The sequence below is a fragment of the Catharus ustulatus genome, chromosome 4 (assembly GCF_009819885.2).
Source record: "Catharus ustulatus isolate bCatUst1 chromosome 4, bCatUst1.pri.v2, whole genome shotgun sequence".
Lineage (NCBI taxonomy): Eukaryota > Metazoa > Chordata > Aves > Passeriformes > Turdidae > Catharus > Catharus ustulatus.
Genome location: NC_046224.1, coordinates 28,135,683 through 28,157,392, shown reverse-complemented (window position 1 = coordinate 28,157,392; position 21,710 = coordinate 28,135,683). Strand labels below are relative to the sequence as shown.

Genomic DNA, 21,710 nt, shown 5'->3' with positions numbered 1-21,710 from the left:
CGCTCCCCCTTCCCCGGCGGGCTGCCCCGGCCGCGCGGTGCGTTGTGGGAGCGGCGCTGAGATGGCGGCGGCCGCCGCCGGGCTGAGCTGGAGGCGGGTGTCCTCCTTCACGGGGCCGGTGCCGCGCTCCCGCCACGGGCACCGCGCGGTCGCTATCCGAGAGCTGCTCATCATCTTCGGCGGCGGCAACGAGGGCATCGCCGACGAGCTGCACGTCTACAACACCGGTGCGCGGGGCGGGGCCGCGCCGCGGGGCGGGCGGAGCGGGGGGACAGCGGCGGGGCTGTCCCGTCTGCGGCCGCCGGTGGCACCGGGCTCCGCAGGGCGCCGGGGATCCCCTCCGGGCCTCCCGCCCTGCCCCGGCACTGCCCGCGGGGGCTCGGCCGAGGGGGCGGCGGGCGGGCTGAGGAGCTGCCCGGAGCCGAAATGGCGGGGCGGGAAATCCGCCTGGGCCGGGGGTCTGCGCTGGGGTGGTGCGGCGCCCTGGCTGGTGCTGCGGGGTTAGCGGGGTTCCCGGGGAGAAGCGGCCGGGAGAATCTCGGTGTCAGAACATGTCGCGGCTGTTCTGCTTTGCCCGGCTGTCCGAAGGGCTGCGGAGCCTCTCTCCGCTGGCAGGTCGCGGCTGAATGGCGGCGGGCGGGATTAGTCCCTGCCAGTGTCCGGATCCCCCTCCTTCCCTCTGGTGGCGGCTGCTCTCGAGAGCCGAGCGCACTGGAATGGGAATCTTGTTCGGAAAAGTGAACATGTTGGCATCGGGAGCCTTTCCAAACAGGAAGCTGCCCAAGACCGATTTTATTTGTGAAAGATTAGACGCCTGAATAGTTACTCTACGGAATGCTGAGTGAGGCTGGAAAACTTGCGTGTAATTTCAGGGCTTGGGCCGAGACGGGAGAGTTCAGTGCCTGATCTTCTCAGTCAGCCAGTGTTGGCTGCTGGAGGTTTTTCCAGGCAGATTTTTCTCTGGTAGCTTAAAGATCTACTATGCTTAAATCACATTCCTGAGGGGGAGAAGAAAAAAAATCTCTTAACCTTTCTATTCTGACAAGTAATCCAGAGAAAATTCTTAACACAGTTATGTCATCAGAACACAGGTTCTGATGAGTGCCTCTTCAGTGAGTCTTATCATGACTTGGTTTTTTTCTTCTCAGACTTTCTGCTTAAGGTGTTTCCCCTTTGCAGCAGTGACAAAAAGGATCATGACTCAGTTGTTCCAGTTTCTGAATGAGTGCTTGGCCCAAACTGACCCTTTTTATTCTGGGGTTTAAGATACAGGGTTATGACCTGAGCTGCCTGAGTGTGGGATGTCATCCATGGCCCTTGCTATGCATGTGATGGTTTTCGAGGAGGTGGCACACAATGGGAGCATCTTAAGTGCCTGCAGCAATGCTCACTGGAAGCTTCTTATTTCCTACTTCTCCTCTTCATGCTCATAAAAAAGTAGGAAAAAGAAGACATTGTCCCCTGTAATTCTTAAATTCCAGAACAGTTCGGGCACCAATATGCTGCTTCTGAATCAGAGAGTCTCAGCTGCTTTTTCTTGACGCTGTGCCTCTCCTCTTCCACTCTGTGGATATTAAAATGGGTCCCAGAACAGTGTAATTAGTTTTTGAATAGGGCTATTAAGTCCAGGCACAGTGCCATGCTGCTGTAGCTCTAATAATTCTGTTTCTAGGGCTAGCTCCCTCTGAGTTAGTGTGGTTATCTCTTTTGTCTGGAACTGCACTCGTGTTCCTCATTAGCCTCTATTCTTGGCAAGTCTATTAAATTGCTGGATGACCCTTCATGACTGACTTAGTTACAGTGACCTCATGGGGTCATTCATATACTGAGTAACATCGGTTTGACAGAGGTGTTGATAAAAATATCAAGAAAAAACATTTAAAACTTAGTGTGAAGCAAATAGCCCATTCAGTTATCTGCAGATAAAAGATAATTCTTTAGAAAACAGAGGTGTTTAAAAATACATGTTTCAGTATTTCTAATATTTTTTCCTGGTTTTTGGTTTTTTGCTTCCTACTATAGTTACGAATCAATGGTTCCTTCCTGCTGTAAGGGGAGATATTCCTCCAGGCTGTGCAGCACATGGATTTGTTTGTGATGGTACCAGAATACTAGTTTTTGGAGGAATGGTTGAATATGGAAGATATAGCAATGATTTATATGAATTGCAGGTAGGAAATGTATAAATGTGTTTTGGTTTTCAGGACTACTTTATTTGTTTATGAAGAAACACATTTTATTTTACCAACTGCACAAGAAAGTTAGATGATCTTTGCTCTAGAAAGATTTTCTACTTCTTAAGAATCTAAATTTTATTCTAACTAACTTTGAAATAGAGACTTCCATCTAGTCTAAAGTATAATATATTTAATATTTTATTAAGGTAGCTCTTACACATCCCTCTTAACAAGTGTCCTAAGAAAAGCCCAGCATTCCCTTAAAAATAATTCAGAAAATGGACTCTATATATATATATATATATACACACACATATTAATAATATTAATATATAATTTTGTTAATTCTATTTGTTATGACTGACTAGAAATAATATTATTTCTAAATATTTTTTTCTTGTCCTTAAGGCAAGTCGGTGGCTCTGGAAAAAAGTAAAACCCCAAGCTCCTTCAAATGGATCACCACCATGTCCTCGGCTTGGCCACAGCTTTTCTTTGTATGGTAACAAGTGCTATTTATTTGGTGGCCTGGCAAATGAAAGTGAAGATTCAAATAATAACATTCCCAGGTATGCTGATTTGTCTTTGGATTTAATGGCTTTAAAAACAAATTACTAGATTTGACAGCTTTGAAAAGGAACATTCTAGGCAGGCTGTTCTGCATACCAAGTACTCAAAGCTGGATTATTTGTGCAGTGAAAGGGTTACATGTGAAGAAAGTTAAGCATTCCTTCTAATGCTAATCCCTCAATATGGAACACTGAGTGACAGCTCTGACACTTTTGTAGGGAAACCTGAGTAGGCTTCGGTATTTCTCCTAGTATTTTCGGTGATGTTTTGAAGAATGGCTTGTTTGTTAGAATTACCTCAATCAGCAGAGTCTTATGAGTCATCAGGGAATTAATGATGGATATTTCTTCTTTATTGCTGTGAAAAAAAGTTATGAATTCATCTGGAAATTTTTTACAATAACAGCTGAAGTTGCTGTTATTGTCAGCAAACTGTGCTAGAATGCTGAAGTTTTATATCCACGTTCACCTGCAGTTCAGAGCACTTATATCCACTGAGCTATAAGCTGGCAATTTCAAGCTCAGTAAACAAGAGGTATCTGGTGTGAATGCCAAGATTCAAAGACCATTATCTAAAAATAACTTGCTGATAGATCCAGCAACAAACGGCTAATTGTGCATTGGCCAGTCTGAAGACATGAGAAAACAAACACCTTCTTCTCACTTTTGTTGCCTTAAGACTTGCAGAAATTTCTCTCTAATACATCTTGTCATTGTGTATTTCCCACAGCTTTGCAGATTATTGTGTGTCCATATGTAGCAATTTTTGCAATAAATGTTGTTTTCATGTTTCTTTCATGTAATAGAATGTAGCAAATAAAAGAGCATGTTTTATCAGAGGGAACAAGATGTAACTGTTAATATTTTTTTGTTTGAAATCCATTTTAAATCCAGATTTGGTACTGTATCAAGTGTTTTGAGTTTAAAACTCTACACCCTCCCAAGACAGAAGTTTGTAATACTTGGAAGCGGTCAAGGTTTAAAGCGCATTTGTCATCATGCTTATAAATGACTTTTTCATACTTTGACAACAATACCCTAGATATTTAAATGATTTCTATGAGCTGGAGCTGCAACATGGGTCTGGTGTGGTCGGCTGGAGTATTCCTGTGACCAAAGGAATCTTGCCATCTCCCCGAGAATCTCACACAGCCATTGTGTACTGCAGAAAAGATGTGGGAAGCCCAAAGATGTATATTTTTGGAGGCATGTGTGGCTGTCGACTTAATGATCTCTGGGAACTTGACATAGGTGAGTTGGTTTGCCAGCAGAAGTCTGAGGGGTGAAATTACACTTTAGAACAGTTAATTGCATGCTGTGGTGCAGATATTATTGAGACTGACACCACAGTGTTAACCTTTTTTAATATTTGGAATTAAATAGATACAGTATTGTTTGCATATATTATCCTTACTGATTATGAGTACTCCGTAAGATGGATATCATAGTATTTAAAGCACTCTAAAGAAACAAAGTTGAATATCCGTAATGAAACCATAATTGACATTTTTGATAAACACTTCCGTATTGCCTGTGATTTTTTTTAAGAAGTTCCAAGTGCTTGTTATTGCACACTCTTTCTTAAGGTAGCCATTTTAGAAAGGTGAAATTTAGCTTTGCTTTGGAATATTAGAAATATGTTCCCTCCTAAAATCCAGGTAGTGAAATATGTAGCAACACAATAATATTTTTTTGAGGATTTTATTCTTTTTCTTTCAGAAACCATGACCTGGTCAAGACCAGAAACCAAAGGAACAGTACCACTTCCTCGTAGTCTCCATACAGCCAATGTAATAGGAAACAAGTATGTCTGTTGTTAAAAGCTCAACTCTAGAAAGGTACACCTAGTAGGAGAATGATGATGCTTATCCGCTACTACTCAGTATAAACATCAGCCGTGTAGAGTAGTTTTCTGCTATTTCAGTACCACTGTTAACTCAAGGACAGCAAACTGTCAGTGTTTCCATCCAGCAGAAAAACCTGCCCAACCCACCAGCAGCTTTCTGGGCTTCTTGGAGCACCTTTATGCATTCTGGGCCAGCCTCAGCTTGGCCTGAGCTCTGTCAGGAGCGAGCTTCAGTGCCTCTGTGTGTGACACAGATGAGGTAGCTATGCAAAGAAACTGCTCAAAGAGTAAAATTACTTCCAGGCAAAACTTTTTTCCCCACTTTTTCTGTAATCTGTCCCTCATTACTCTGCTTCTTGCCAATATGGTTTGTTTTGGCAGGTAGCATTGATAAAACAGATTTTTAATCATGGGTTTCAGTCCATTTTGTATCAATTTACAAGCTAGCATGAGGAGAAAGAGGCAAGGGAGTAAAGAAGTATGAAAGTTTTATATCTTCTGATCCAACAGCTTAGCTTTTTGTTATTTACTTAAAATGTTAGTAGTATGTAGCCTGCATAAAATTTTTAAATTTTGATATCTGAGTTAGATGCCAGTTATTTTAGCATGACTTACTGAGGGGTCTGCAGTAAAGCATTGTAGAAATTCTGTTGTACGTGTGGGATTTTTGGAGAGCATTAGCAATTTGATGGTTTGCTATATGTTACAGTATTAACTTCCATTTCTAGGAAGTTGTTTGAGGAGTTTTCGGGATTTTTTTGTGTGGTTGGGTTTTTCAATCAGTCAGTTTACTCAAAAATTTCAGAAGGTAGATGTCTGCAACAATAACTTCATGAAGTCATAGACATAGAAATCAAATTTTCTGTGAACCAAAACTGTAACACTCCGGAAATTCTCTTTTTTTGTCCTAGTTTGAGAGACCACATGCAGCAGATCTAGATGTTAATTGGTGTTTCTTTTCTTTTTCCCTCTTCCCTCTTTTCCTGTATTTCAGAATGTATGTTTTTGGTGGATGGGTTCCACAGTCAACAGGAGGTGAAATTTCTGCTCCTGATGGTGAATGGAAATGCACCGGTTCATTTTCTTACCTAAATTTGGGTTAGTGTTTCTGCCTTTCAGGGTATTTTGAATTAATATTTTCTTTACAGAGTAGAGTAAAAGATACATAGTTGTAATCCTGGCTGACTAAAGAAGTTGCCAGTTTTTTTGCAAAGTAATATTTTAATTATTTTTCTTTGAAGATTCAGGAGGTTTACTTCTTCAAATCTTGGTTCATACAATTTTAATACTAAGTAATGTAAATACTCCTTCTTCAGTTTTAGAAACACATAGGAGAAAGATTATGAAATGAGGTTTTTCTAAGCATGATAGTACCATCCTTGAATTCTCAACTTCTGACAACTTCTGATCTATTTGCCTTAGAGAGATAACTAGAGGTCATAAAGTTCAGCTTGTATGAATTGATTTTATCTTGTACGCTAATTGGAAAGGGACCATCTCTTCATAATATTTCCATTTTAAATGCAGTTGTCTATAAAAACAGGTGATTTATTTTCATTTTTTTTCTGAGCAGTTAAGTGTGTTAACATCTGTATTTTTTGTTTTGGAAAACATCTAGAAACTAAATGCTTTGAGTTTCATTTACTAGATACCACAGAATGGATAGGTCTGATCTCGGATTGCCAGGAGGACAAAAGTAACTTGTTACCAGGGCCAAGAGCAGGACACTGTGCTGTGGCTGTTGGCACTCGTCTGTATATCTGGAGTGGCAGAGATGGGTACAGAAAAGCTTGGAACAATCAAGTTTGCTGCAAAGATCTTTGGTACCTTGATACTGGTGAGTCAGAAATAAATAAGAGACTTGTACTATGTTCTGTGTTTTATTAACATATGGGAAGCTTGCATGATTGATGATCAGAACATTAAAGCTGTAGCAAACTGGAAGACTATTTACATTTTAAAAATTATTTTTAAATCATGCTTCACTGCTGGTTGTTTACAGGCTATTACTTAAAATGAAAAAATTAGGAAGGTTTATTTAAAGCCTCTGAAAAAACTTCGTGCTAAATTCTTCACTGCATGCCATAGTCAGCTGATACAGATGCTGAAGGCAACTCAGGGTTCCTGGCCTCTCCTTTTAGTGGTCTTTTCTGCTACTATTTACTTTTTTCACCAAATCCCTTCTTCTGTTGGAATCATTGCTGCTGCTGCTTCCTCATCGCTTGGACTGCAAAAAGATACTCTTCAATCTAAGAAAGGACCAAGTTGTTCCTGGGGATGAAGGGAATTCTGGAGACTAATCACTCATTAGTAGCTGCATTGATAGCAGGATACTGAGATGGTGTTGGGAGAGAGGGAATTAGAATATAATCTTTTTTTCCTGTTTCATTTTTCCCTCACAAAATGAAAAGGAGTAGCAGGGGAGGGATGTACTTAAGATTGCAGCCTGGTCAGGCATAGAGGCACGTGAGAGGAGCAAGCCATTGGCATTAGTCATGTTTAGGCTTCAGCCTGTGCAGAAGTTAGAGAGAAAGCTCACTTCAGCTGCACAGAGCAAGCAAAAAGGAAGAGGAATAATTTGTGAATTAGAGTAATATGTAAAGCTTTAGGAGTCAAAAAACTACCTGCAGCATTTCAGGAAAGCACAAGGATCTATCTCTAATTCTTGCAATGATGTAGCTGCAACCCAAAGGCCTGCTGGCAGCAGAAGAATCATTAAAAACAAAGCATCAAAACTGGAGCACATTTAAACACTTTGAAAAGACACTTTGTAATTTTCTGACTTGACTTGCCACCTTTGACAGTGCTTTCTTGTTGAACCTGGTACATATTGTACATTAGTGAAAAAGGAGCAACTGAATTTACTTGCAATATGCAGCTATTTAATAAACTGGGAATGGAGGGCAATTTCTAACGTGCCATCTGTGTTTTATTGGTTTCTTGTAGAGAGACCTCAAGCACCATCACAGGTACAGTTGATCAGAGCTACAACCAACTCTTTTCAGTTGAAGTGGGATGAAGTACCTACAGTTGAAGGATATCTTCTTCAATTACATGCTGACACACCAGTGCCACCAGTGGCTGGAATTCCTGGTACTGGCATTCCTGAGACATCAGTGCTGAGTTCACAAGGTAGCAGTCAGATCTCATTACAGTAACGTTTGTGCAGAGGCAGACTGGAGGGTTGCATAAGTAGTAAATATGAGTTTGTTTTTTAAAGAACCATTCTGTGAGAGAGAGATACCCTGTTTCTTTGGTTATTTTCCAAATGCCTGCATCATGGAATTACGGAAACTTCCTCTTTCACTTGTTTCTGTTGGTTTTGGCCAGCTATCTGAATTATGAAGATATTTGTAGAATGCTGGGCACAAGCTGAGAACGGAAACAGTGAGGAAGGGATTTTATCTGACTGTATGGCCATATACAGTTTCATTTCAGACTAACAACAAAGTTTTTCTTCAGGCAACTTTGGCCTCCCTCTTCCTCACTGAAATAGGTTAAAACCATCATAATATTAAGTTTTATATAACTGATGGGAATTTGCTTTTGTTTACCTGCAAGGTGGCTGTTCTCTCCATCAGAGTCCACAATCACTGCCTAGCGTCCCTTATCCAGAAATGAAGTTGGATCATCCCAGCCAAACAAATAATCTCATCCCTAATAATGTAAGTGTAAGCTGAAAAATGCTTCAGTGTCAAAACGGTGTGGAAAAGTAGCGAACTGCCAGCACACTTTTGCAATTTTAAAACTACCTGCATACTTTTTAGGTCTTAGGAAAAAATCCCCAAATGAAACAAAAAGACACCTGCAGAAGTAGTAGTCTGCTTTCTTACATACTGTTTGCTTTTATTAACAAGAGACAGTTTTTCAAGTCCACTTCTTGTTAATGCAGAAGGGAATTGCAACTGTATTGTCTTCCACAATGCCAACTGGGAGCCTGACACCAGTAGGAATACTATTCGTCCTCAAAATGTTGGTGACATTAATGTGGGAAGCAAAAAGAATAAGGCATATTCCTTCTTTGTTAGTCTAGTTTAGTTTTATGCTAGTCTGCCTAGTTATAAGTTCCTACAGCAGGTTAAATCCAGTTATTATCTGTCTGGTGTGCAGTTGTACACGTTCCTCTGTTTCGCCAGTTTAACAGAAATAGTGAGGACTAACTCTGGCTAAAAGATTCCATTTTTACAACCTTGGGCCTTTTCCTAGTTGTGTAAAGTCTTAGATCTGTATGGGATCAAAACATATTTCTGGAGAAAACACATGCAGAAATACCATAAATTTCACTCAGAGTAGAAATATCTCAAGTACATGTCAGGAAAGCAAGGGTTGAAAGCCTCTGTAATTGTGACTTTCCCCATGACCCAAAGTCCCCCTAGCAGACTAAATACAGACAGCCATGAAATTCCATGTAATGGTAAAATTTAATGTGACTCTTCCAAGTCAACTCAGTGTTTGAGTCTTTGTTTTAAAATGACTAAGGTAAGGATTGAGAGATTGATTTCTTGGTCTAATTTAAAGTAGTAGGGGGAATTGTTGGAGGAGTTTATATTATTGTTTATGAGCAAACATTTTCATGCCATGTTTGCAATTGAAATGTCTGAACTTTGCAGTCTAACATTAACAAATGTGTTGTTTTGGTTAGGTTCAAGTTGCCCTTTCATCCAATTCAAAAGTAGAAGGAAAAGAAAAGGTTGCAGCACCTGAAAACAAGGTTACACAGGAGACTATGAAAAACCATGCAGATGCTACAGGATTCAAAGAATCAAATGCCCCTTCTCTTTTGCCTGTTTGTACTTCAAGTAAGATGACTATAGAAAAAAAATAATTTAAAAGTGAGAGTTAAAATTCATCTCAAAAACATAAAATAAGATTGTTTCTGTCTTGTAATTTAAAATTGTTTAAGAGTCCTTTATAAAAACCCAACTTGTGTTAGTTATTACTGAACATCTTTTTAGAAGATATGAAGAAAATTGAAATCTTAACTTGTTTGAAGTGTTGCAAGGTACATGAAATTCGCAATATATTCATTATTATGATGGCAAATCTGTCTATTTAAACATAAATAGCCATTTTAGCATCAAGTAAAAAGGGACAGATGACATATTACAACATTATGGTTATAGTAACTCAAACTGACACTTTGTGCTGTCTGTTAGCACTGAAAAGCTATTGGCTGATGTAAAATTTCAGGCAATGTAGAGACAAGCATGTTTCTCTGACTGTAGAGGAAGTAAAAGATGACAAGGCTCTGATTTATGCATTTCACTGAAGTGCCTTAAGTTCAATGCAGTGAATCCAGGCTTAATCACCTGATCTGTTTATATTTGACTTCTATGTATTTTATAGGTAGTTGTATTTTTATTTTCTTCATGGTGTAATTTAATTAGATATGGAAATTGTGGTTCTTATTGCTAAGTGAGAAATAGACTTCTACAGGGGTTAATCTTTAACTGATTGTTACAATCTATGATACTGATTTGTGTGGATGCTTTATTTTAGTAGGGTTTTTTCCCAAATTAATTTTTTGTGACCAAATGCATTAAAAAAAGCAAGCTTAAAATAACTGTTTACATACATCTGTTTATGACTGTAGAGACAGACTTCTGTTGAGTTATAAACCTAAAGTAAGCATTAGCAATCAATGCAATCAGATCTGTTCTAACCTAATTCTGAGCTAAACTCAGGCTCTATATGAAACTAAATCCATTAGACGAAATTGAGATTTGTTGTGTTACCAATATTAAATTCTTGCTAATACTTTCTTTTTTTTAAAGGTGCTCAGACAACAGCAAATGTAGGTGAATTACATGACTTGGACAAACAAAGTGTAAATCCTGATGCTTCTGTATCCAGTACTGTCTCCAGCACACAAACTATGGTAACCCAGCAGGCTGTTAAAACTGAATCATCAAGTACAAATGGGGCAGTTGTTAAAGATGAAACTTCACTAACAACATTCAATTCAAAATCTGAAGGTTTGAAATGTGTTTCACATACTGTATTTTGAGCCATATATTTCTAAGGCCATCAGAGTTCCTGTAGTGTGGTGGGATTCCTGTCTTTAATAGTACTTGGGATCTAGATAGGGCTTTGGGCATTGAAGATCTTACACAGCCTGCTAGTATTTCTAGATCTTTAAAAATCAGGATATTCCTTCTGTGCATTTGTAAATCACTAGTTTCCTGTAAGTGAAAAGTTCTTTAAAAATCTTTATTTATGCAGAGGTCCATTTTCTAAATATCAGTGGTACCCTATTTTGGTGCTCGTTGTACATTTGCATTCATTCAGTGCTTGTCTATTTAGTCAGCAAAAGGCTAAAATAGTAACCTTGGATGATTTTGATTTTAAGCAAGTGACCTCTGTAAAAAATATGGCCAGTTAATGTGGCCAGCTCACTGCTGGTCTGATCCATCGGCCTCTTCACAGTCTGCTGGAAATACCCAAAATAAGCAGCAATGCAGAACATAAATGGGTAGTTTTTCAAGTTTTGTTTTTGACAAATATCAACAGGCTGTGCTTGTTACTGCTTTGAGTGTTAACTCAAGAACTGTATTCTCATATTTATGTTGTGTGTGTAGTGTGATTTTTACCAACCAGTATTGTATTTTAAAAGCAAAACCCAGGAACACAAGCATAGAATACTAATACTCCCATGTGTTACTCATGTGCTTAATCTTTTTTTCTTTTAAGTTTCCATTTTAAATTTAATGAATCCTCTGTTGCCATTTGTTAGGGTTATTTACAGTTTAACTGCTTATATTCAGAATTCAGACTATTGGTGTCAGCAACAATGCAATCAAATTAAGAATTCACACTTAGACTATTCATACAATGTCCCCAGCATGTGCCTCAATCTGGTATTTAGATTATTTGTTCACAAATATTTTATATCAATTTCATAATCCTGTCACTTTTTAGGATTTTCTGAGCTCTCCCTTCTGTTTGTATTATCTGTAGCAGCCACCAATGCCAGACTCTCAGAATTGTTCTGTGAATATGACAGAAACCAAAATTAGTTTATGTTATAAATAGAACTGCATGCAAAAGAAGTCTGAGACATTTTTGTGCAACAAATACTTGTAAATGGCTATTGAGGTCAACTTTCATACTCTGGTGGGTTTTGTATTAATTTTTTTCTATTGCTTAAGTTTTTAAAATGTTGTTTTTGTTTTTAGCTCCTGAAACTGCTTATGCCATGCCTTCAACAAGGGTCACTATTGGACAGACAAATGATTCACACTCTTCTGTAAGTCTGAAAAAGTATAATGAAATTGCTTTACCTATTGTTCTGTTGATTAGTTGTAAGGGCTCTTCTGTTTTCCTTTAATTATATTTCTGAAAGAAAAGCAGTGTTTATTTTGAGCTTGGAGTCAATAATACAGGGGTAAACGTTTCTGTTGTAAAACTAATTGCATTGTGTGGGTTAGATGTGAGTCTAAAGCAGTTGTGTAGTTGGGAGGAGATCCAAGTACGTGTTTCAGCTGTTGAATCATTTTTATCAACTGGCACAGTGGAATGGTCTCTGCTGCATGATGTGCAAATGTAAAAAGCTTTTCTGTATGCACAGCTGAATTTAAAATTAAGTATGTATTAGATCAGACTAGTGTTAGCTGCTGATTCTATAGATTTGAAACGTAACTTAACTGACATCTTGATGTTTTTCCCTAGAGGAGATGGGGACTGACTATGCAAGCTGTAAATACTGCCTGAAAAAGTAAATGCTTCCTATTTCACCTGCTTACAACTTAATACACAAACCCAAGGTGCCACTGTTGCCACCAAAAGTGAGGAGCTAAGGATGGGGAGAAGCAGCTGCTAATAAAGGGTTGGGGTGCTTTTGCCAAGAGCAGCTGCAGCTCCTGCCCCATTTCCGTGCTAGCAGGATCATGGCCTGTCTGTGCTGGGCACCTGACTGCAAGTGCCCTCCCTGGTGCCTGGAGACCAGCAAGAAAGCCAGTTTGTGTTTCTGGGTCAGTCAGGAGCAGTTTGCACACCCTCCATCCCCATGGCCCCATGGGGACAGCAGAGGGCTGTTCTCAGCTGCAAGCGAGTTCCGCAGTGGCTGACAAGGAGCACGTGGGGCTGAGATACAGCTGAGCCCCTGGGAAGCTGCTGATGTTGGACCACCATGGGAAACTTCTTGATCTCTGAGAGAAATTAACTCACAACTACATGCTGCTACAGACACCTAGTTCTACAGCTTTAAGCTTCTTCCCCCCTGTTCAGAATATCAGATGCAACATCCCAGCTGTTGCTTTTTAAATAACAGACTGTGTCTGAGTACATGTATAAGAACCAGTTGGTTTTGCACAGTATTTTGATAATACATGCATATTCATTTGAAACATAACAAAGTAACACTTGTATGCAAGGGGATTGTCTCTTACACATACTAGAGCCTTGACATTTTTTCCCATGGCATTGAAGTGTGGGTAATTACATGATGTGTTCTTCGAATACTAGAGAGCTCCCCAGAGGCCGCCGGCACCGGTGAAAACCAGGGACCGCCGGTGGTATGATGTGGGAATTTTTAAGAACAACAGTGCTGTGGTGAGCCAGTTCTACTTGCTGCCAGAGGAAACAATGAACATCAATAGCAAGGTAGCTGCTGCTTCTCTGATGTAACTTGCACGTACCTATTTCAGAATCTGTTGCTTCTATAGTTCACAACAAAATATGGGATTTTCCAATACTGCAGCAGAACTTGGTGCTCATAGGAATTTTATATTTTATGACCAGTAATTCCTCATATGTTTTTCTCACCTCTTTTTACTATTTCCTAAACTAGATAAATTTTTTTTTGTTGCTTATGTATGTTAATACAAAATATCTTGTTTTGCTATTGCTAATTCTTTTCTTATTTCTTGCCTTAGGAAACTATTTTAGGCTTTTTAAACTTTCAAGCCAGTAAAATTCTTAAAAACTGAAAACCTCACAATTTCTTAATATGTTATTTCAGTCCAGCATTGAAATGTTTCAGTTTCTTCTCTGTTCCCAGAATCTTTGCATATAAATTGTTAAAGATACTAATAAGACATAGGCCAGGCTGTTTAAAAATACTAGATCTGGAACTGTAGTGGCTTGTGTATTTGATCTTTCTAACTTAATGTTTGGTAGGTGTAAGTTGATACATGAAAATTCTGTGTGTGAAACTTGCAAAAGTGTAACAGTTTTGATGGTAAAAGAGTAAATTAGTGATGTCCTGGTTAACTAGAAACAAAAATTGTGTCTTCTTGAGACAGAAACAAAATACCAGAAACCTTTCTCTGAAAGCACTTCACTATAAATATTCTGTGTCTTAGTTTTAAAGAGCACAGCACAGTGTTTACATGGACTGTGGTTCTTTGACATTATTCAGTAGGAAAATAATTATAGTGTAAGGATCAGTGATGCATTAATGCATATTTTAATTATGGAAGTATGGTAGCATATAATGTTTCAGAAACTATTTGTTACTAACTTACAGTGCTTTTCCTTAAAAACTTTTTGATCACCTACACGTGGAACTGCAGCTCCAAACGTTAGGAATAACTGCTTTTGAAATATTTTTTTTTTTTTAGGACAGAAGATTATGTTAACTAAATAATAACTTATGTAGTTGTAAATGCTACTTGATTTTAACTTTCCCCAGTAAAAATAACCACAAAGTGCAGTTTAACTAACTGAAAAAATGGGATATCTTTTGGTCTAGAGATGTAGTCCCACATTGCATCTTAGATCAGCTGTTTAGAGGTGAGATACTGTGTCAGTCAGAACCTTTTCATAAATTCTGATTTAAGTATAACAGTATGAAATAGATTTCAGTTTCAATTAAACTTCATCTCAGTTTAACTCTTTATACTTTTTTAGGCTAATTGTGTTTATAATATTTTAGAAATTAACACAAATTTGCTTTATCTTCAGACAGAAGGTGCAGATGTACCAGACTACAGATTACTTAAGAAACAGGACTTGTTTCCAGGCACAGTGTACAGATTCAGAGTTGCTGCAATTAATGGCTGTGGTATTGGGCCTTTCAGTAAAATCAGTGAATTCAAGACATGCATTCCAGGTTTTCCTGGAGCTCCTTCAACAGTCAAAATCACCAAGGTGAGAAATATAGGTAATTCTTGTTCTGATGTGTAAAATTCTGGTCACCAGTGTAGTCTCAGAACTCTTGGTTATAGTTGGTATGCTGTTGGGGTTATTTTTAAGTTAAAATTGTCATATAAAATAGTGTCCGATGCTTACTAGGTGAGCTCTGCTCAATATAATATTCTTTAAGAAATTTGCTAAAAATACAGTAATTTCACGAATACAAGCCGCACCAATTTGACTAAGATTTTGCTCCTAAACCGGAAATGCGGCTAATAATCAGGAGCGGCTAATACAACCTCAGAAGTGCCTGCCAGAGTGCTGAGCCGAGCAGCTGCAAAGTCGGCATTTTGCGATTGTTACAAATCGCTACTCTGTTGCACCGCGGGTGGAGCCTGGCTCCCTGTAGGCAGCACGGGGGGGCGGGGAGAGAGGCGGGAGAGCTCTCTTTCCTCCTCTGCCACAGCCCAGGGGAGAGACGGGGGGGGGCCCGGCGCCGCCATTGCCGCGGCCCGGGGAGGAGAGGGGGGACCCGGGCCGCCATTGCTGCGGCCCGGGGAGGGGGGGGAAGCCCGCGCCGCCATTGCTGCGGCTCAGGGAGCCGACGGGAGCCCCGCGCAGCCATTGCCGCGGCTCAGGGAGCCGACGGGAGCCCCGCGCAGCCATTGCCGCGGCTCGGGGAGCCGATGGGGTGCTTTGTCCCCGCCCGCCGCCGCCGCGGCAGGAGCGGGGAAACTCCGTCCCTGCCCGCCGCCGGCGCCACGGGCGCGGGAAAGCTCCGTCCCCGCCCGCCGCCGCTGCCGTAGGAGCAGGGGAAGCTCCGTCCCTGCCTGCCACCGCAGGGCAGCGCCGACCCGGGGTGACCGAGCCCAGGGGCAGCGGCGGCCGGCCCCGAGCGGCAGCACCGGGCTGGGCCATCTGGCCCCGTCAGCGGCCCCTAGCGGGCCGAGCCTGCACAGCCTTAGCTCAGCCAGTGAACCCCGCCCTGCCGCGGTTCTGTTACTAATTACACGCGGGTCCTCGCTGCGAACGACAAAGCGGCTTATATTCGTGTGCGGCTTATCTATGGACAAAAACCGAAATATTTGCCAACACCCAGAGATGCGGCTTATACTCAGTGCGGCTTGTATTCGTGAATTTACTGTAATTATTTTAAGAGTTGGTGATCATGTTAACATATATGCATTCAATCATCTGATAGTTTCTCCATGATTTTCTAGGCTTGCATCATTAAATCTATAGGAGTTTACCACACTTCTTAAAAAAGAGTCAAAAGGCATCCTTATCTCCAGGGTAGTGATGATAGGTTAGAATTTTCAGATAATCTTTAGAATTGGGCGGGGGGGGGGGGCGCTTGTATTTATATATTTATGGTTAGCTACATGCCATCATATTTTTCTCTTTCTTCAGAGTGTAGACTGTATTCATCTTTCTTGGGAGCCTCCTGCTTCACCCTCGGGAAATATTTTAGAATATTCTGCCTACTTAGCCATCCGTTCCACACAATTGCAGGAAAATCCAAGTCAGCTTGTATTTATGAGGATATACTGTGGTCTTAAAACCTCCTGTATAGTGACTGCTGCCCAGCTTTCCAATGCCCACGTGGATTACACCTCCCGGCCTGCCATAGTGTTCAGGATTTCGGCCAAGAACGAGAGAGGCTACGGCCCGGCCACGCAGGTTCGGTGGCTCCAAGGTAAAGTCAAACACAGCATTTGAGTAGAGCAGGAGCTGTGCATTTCTTCCAGAACCAGCACATCACTACATGTTGACACAGCAGTACATTACTTCTCGAAATGTTGTTTTGTTCCTTTTGGGAGTTTTATGCAATTCCAGTTGTTGCTTCTGACCCCTAGAATTCACTTCAGCTCAGAAGTTTTTCAGTCGAATAAGAAATAATCCAGTTATGTGCATCATGTACATGGCATACAGTGTAATCAGGGTTTTTCTTGGTCCTTTCACCCTCCTAAATGGAAAAAAAATTCCATCAAGTGATGTAAGATGCATTTTTGTGATGCATATACGCTTTGAAATCTGTGTTACACTCGGAAGAGGTTTTCTCATCTTGTCCCTGGGCTTGAGCTTGTACAGGTTCATGATGATTTGGGGATGGGAATGGATTCACTGAAAATAAAATTAGTGTTAGCCTGGTCAGTTCTGGCTTGCCTTCTAAGTAAGCCAATCTGGAGTCTCAAGTTTTGCCAGCTTCTCATCCCGCTCCTTCCTGTTTCTGGCTTAGCTTTGTTGGGAGCTGCCTTTGCTCAGCAAGAGGTGCTGTGCGCATAGAGGAAGGTAGGAAGGGCAGAGTGCCCACCCCCTCGGGCAAGGAGCTGTGGTGTGGGGGTAGCTGACCTCAGTTAGTGGTCTGGGACCCACCTGTTGAGTGCTCCACTGCTTGGTTTTTAATATGAGCTTTTCTAAGATGGGCAGTAACAATGAAGAAGTTGTCTCCTATGACATTCAGTATTTCAACGCTGTTGTAACCCTTTAATTGGCAGGGGTTTTGACCATTATCTATATCATAGAACTCTGAAATAGTGTTTGTTTGAAAATGTTTGACTGTGTACACCATGTGAAATTATGAAACATTTAATAACAATGTCTCCTTTTTTTCACAGATATGAAAACATCAGGCTCAAAGTAGAAACGACTTAATAAATCTCAAGTTTTGAATGTAGTGTTTAATGTAACTCTTGTACTATTTGTAAATGCTACAAATATTTTATTTTTGCATTGTTTTTACCTTAAAAATATATAACCTTTTTTACGTTTGACACATCAGCGTTATAAAGCCTTGCTCAGGTATGAGTATCATATAGAAAATGTATCAGAGATGGTGGGGTGGAGGATCACACTCTATCCAGCAGCTCTTTTTGGTAGTGATATGTTAAAATGTAAAGAACACTGAGTTTCAAATTAAAAATTAATAAAAGAATTGGCACAAGTAGTAGTATTTGAGGTAGATTCCCCATGATTGCTACAGATCTTGCATAGATAATTCATAAGATTTGGGATATGAGCAAAATCTGTTGGTTTCGGTTCCCTATACCACATTCTTCATCATGGTGCCTGAGTACAAGGCAAAAATTTCCAGTTATTATATAGTAACTTAAAATGTATAAATATTTTAATATATACTTTTTTTGTAAAGAAATGATTTTTTCTACTATTTGTAACAAATATCTTAATCTTGAAAGATATCCCCTGAAAATTTAAAAAGAAAAAGATAAACTTATCCATTGCTCTTATTACAAAAAAAAGGTAAATTCATTGTAAATGCACTACTATTACTTAAAATTATCCTTTTGTAGGTGTACAAATCTTAAACTTGTAAATACCAATGTTTACAAGAGACCTTTGTGGTCTTCTATTAAAACTTCCATGAGATTCATTCTCTTTTTTTTTTTTTTTTTTTAAATCCATATGCTTTGCTTTTAGCATATGCTTGCTTTTTGCACTAATAATAACTTACCTCATTCCTGTGTTAGTAATCACTTGTGTTGCTTCCATAATGTTTCTGTAAAACTTCAATCTGAAAATTTTAACCAAAGTTTAGAATACATGGTAAGCAATTTTGCACATATTATATGGCAACTCTCAACATATTTATTCCAGTTAATCTTCTTAAGTGCTTGTTTGCTTTACCAATATATTCTACCAATCAAGTTCAGTATGTCCCTTTTACTATGCATCATTTTACATTAACTAGCTAGCTGATAAAATCAACAAGCATTACTTCTAGGAATAGGTTGATCCATTCCTATGTGAAAAGAAAAAACTGTTCACAGTAGTGAAATAAAGGTAAACATTTTAAATACTATTTATGTATCTATATATAAAACTATGTTTACCAAAGTGTAGAGGAAAATGGCTGAGTTGGACAAGGTCACTAGGTGAATAGATTGAGGCACCTAAATAAGATATATTTTGAAATAAAATCTAAATTATTTACTGTGCAATGAAGTTTATACTTTGCACTTTAATTTTGCCCCAAATGCCAAAAGATTATACATCAAGGTAGAATTTCTTGCCTCTTCCAGTTAAATTTGTCTTAAGAGCGTTTGTAAATATATAAACTAAAATCAATGATGTGCCTGGTTTGGTGGGAGAAGTATCACTAAAATGGTAGAGATTTAGCAGCTCAAGTATCCCTGAGCAGATTTAATAACCAAGTGTTGGCTACCCTGAGAATCAGGGTTTTAACGAAGTGCTGGTACAGCCTTAATTATCGCAATGCATCACGTGCTCCAATAGCATCTAGAAAGTGCTGGGGACCATAAATGGCTGTAATAGTGTTAATTGTGGCACAGGAGCAACACACGTGGTTTGACTCCAGAGAAAAATCACGTGCTTATGACAATGACAGATATCCCAGTTTCACTTTAAACAGTGTTTATAGTATGAATGTATAGGACTTTTCCTGAAGTTAACTGGCTTTAAGATATTTGTGTTTTAATGGTCCATTTCGTCAGGTAGGATCTCACTACCAATACTGTCTGAGAACTAAAGTACCATACACATGAACTGTCAACTAGAAGAATAGAAATTGGTTTTTCTTATTAGTACTGTGAAAGAAGCCTTTAGAGAAAAACTTGTGGCTTTGATTTTGTTGGTTGATAGCTGTGATTGTAGAGTTGTTATTTAAGAATAAAACCTGTTGGGTGTGTCTGGGTGGAGTTTTTTTGCACTTGGTTTCACATGCTTTGCACAATTTCTTTTTTCAGTGGGTATGTCACGACTACCAAAGGGTAAAACTGTGGCGTTTTCAATGAAAGTATAATTTCCTTGTGCGTGTGCTTTCTTCAGCTGACTTGACATAAGATATCACTTCTCTCTTTTTTGTCCAAGTTTCGTAACGTTGAATAGTGATCATATGCAAGTCTTCAGTTGCTCACAGTTTTACTTTAAACTGAAATTGTGGTACACACTGTAAAATACACTTTGTGGTCTGTTTTTAGAACTGTATTTATAATGTCTAAATCCCACCTGTTTGCCTATCAACTAGATATCAGACAAATATTGATTGTTGAATTTTAAAGTTTAGACTGTTGACACCAGCTCTTTGAGACTCCATGTTTATCCATTTATTTCAGATACTGTTAAAGGACATGTAACAGAAGCTGAAATCTATCAGATTACAGTATCCATATTGTAGAAATGTCTAGGTTTACTGAACCTCCTTAGGGAGGTTGTGACTGTGTAAGCATAGGACAGTCATGCCAGTTACGGCAGACATGGCTACAGCTTCATCTTCAGAATGTTCTTGTGAAAGTGGAAATGAAGTGAACAATAACCTACACTTTGTGTTTTCAAAGTAATTATAGCAATATTTTTTGAATATAGTTTGGAGTAGAGCACATGATCATGCCATAAAACTCTGAAGATATAGTAAGTATTACTGTTTGTTATCTGATTATTTCAGGATAGCGAATTTCACGTGAACTTAGTCTTACAGCCTGTTACTTAATGACCTCTACAAGGAAACTGACATTTTGTACAATACAAGTTGATTAGTCTTATTTTGAAGCATTGTTTGTTCTTTGTAATAAAGTGGTTGTCCTATCAAACACATTGTAAATACTGGTGTGTGTTTTTTCAGTGTACGTGTACAAGCTTGGAATCTCTGTGTTTCCTGAGGTGTACGTGTACAAACTTGGAATTTCTGATGGAGTGAGTAAATTTGTCAGGTTGGGGAAGAGGGTTTAATGATAAGCACTGTCATAATACTATTACTCTTCCATAAATATTGTCTCCTAAGTTAATTCTTGGTTACCTTCATGAGCTTTTTCCTTATCTGAGGTTCTCCAATATCCCTGCCTCACCTTCTGCTGTTGCTATAAACTCTCCATTAGCCTGCCCCCTTCCATGCCTTTGTGCCTTGCAGGCTGTGGCCTCTGAACTGAAATGTTGACATTACTTGCCCTGTCTAAACAGGGGTCATGTTGCTGTTGTTGACAATGAGTGACAAAGAGTTTGGCATTGCTTTGCTGCATTTTTTTAAAAGATGTGTGAGCACTTAGTGTGCTCAGAAGGCTCCTACTAAGGATTTGAATTGTGCTCATGTCCAGCTCTGCTCAAAATGACACCATCTTTTATGGCAGCTGACTATGGGGAGCTCTTGTGGGAATAAGCAGTACGTGTTGTAAGAAGCAGGGTAGCAGAGAGGAGCAGGTGAACTGAGGGGTCTACTGGATTGTTTCTAGACCTCCTTAAGAGACTTCACATAAGAAACTGCTAAAAGCTGTCTGCTCCAGATTGATTCCTTCTTTGTGTTCCTAGTTATTGTAATAATAGTTGTCTTGTTATTTGTGATTCTTGCATTAGTGGAAAACAAATGGGAAAACCTAAACATCAGTGAAGAATCCTCTTGTACACTTTTCTTTCTGTTAATAAGATTTTAAGAGTAGGAGTTACTTTCTCTTGAAGGCAAATTTGAATTTGCTGTATGAATTTATGTTAAAAACAACTCAGATTTTTTTTTTTCTTTATGGCATTAGCTGGTCCCTGGGGTATTTTTATAATATTTCTAGTGAGCTAAACATCAGGGCTTTTATACTGTGGTTTCCAATTCTGACAGTGAAACATTTCCAGATTTGCAGGACAGGGGTGGAGCATTGACTGCTGCCACTGTCTGGGCAATGTGTTCCTTCTTCTGCTTATAGTAGTGAAATCTTCATTTTGAAGTGTTTGCCATTGGTCTGGAAATGGAAATCCCTTTTATTAGAATTTCAAGTAGTCAGCCTAAAGTATCAGGAAGATGAGCTTAAATCCTCTTGATCCATAGAGTCTTTAAGATACTGCACCTCCAGCATGGGGATTTCCTCCCCATGATGTGAGGTGGGTGGGGGTAGGATGGGCACCCAGCTGGATCCCAGCATGAATGAATGGTGGGGGGGCTCAGCCAGAGAATGTCAAGCACCTGCAGCCCCTGGAAGAGGAGCTGGAATGGCAGGAAGGCCCAAGAGATCTGTGTGAGCTACTGGGCCCCTTTGTCTTACTCCCTCCTAACATGCCTCATGCTAGCTGGTGAAAATCTGGCATCTA

At 39.6% G+C, this 21,710-nt stretch overlaps 1 protein-coding gene across 2 annotated transcripts; it reads left to right on the top strand.

The window, feature by feature from the left end:
• The first annotated feature begins 54 nt into the window (after positions 1-54).
• Positions 55-20,235, top strand: HCFC2 (host cell factor C2). 2 transcript variants are annotated; one of them, XM_033057979.1, is made up of 16 exons: positions 55-227; positions 2,023-2,171; positions 2,586-2,746; positions 3,789-3,997; positions 4,466-4,550; positions 5,587-5,690; positions 6,241-6,429; positions 7,539-7,724; positions 8,154-8,257; positions 9,235-9,391; positions 10,367-10,567; positions 11,768-11,838; positions 13,056-13,193; positions 14,496-14,681; positions 16,077-16,362; positions 17,285-20,235. In XM_033057979.1, exons 1-16 carry the CDS (start codon positions 62-64, stop codon positions 17,308-17,310), a joined length of 2,418 nt encoding a protein of 805 aa, XP_032913870.1. In that variant the 5' UTR covers positions 55-61; the 3' UTR covers positions 17,311-20,235. The 2 variants fall into 2 exon arrangements, with proteins under 2 accessions (XP_032913870.1, XP_042635126.1); XM_042779192.1 differs by lacking the exon at positions 17,285-20,235 and having other exon boundaries at positions 58-227; positions 14,500-14,681; positions 16,077-16,163.
• The last annotated feature ends 1,475 nt before the right edge of the window (positions 20,236-21,710 follow it).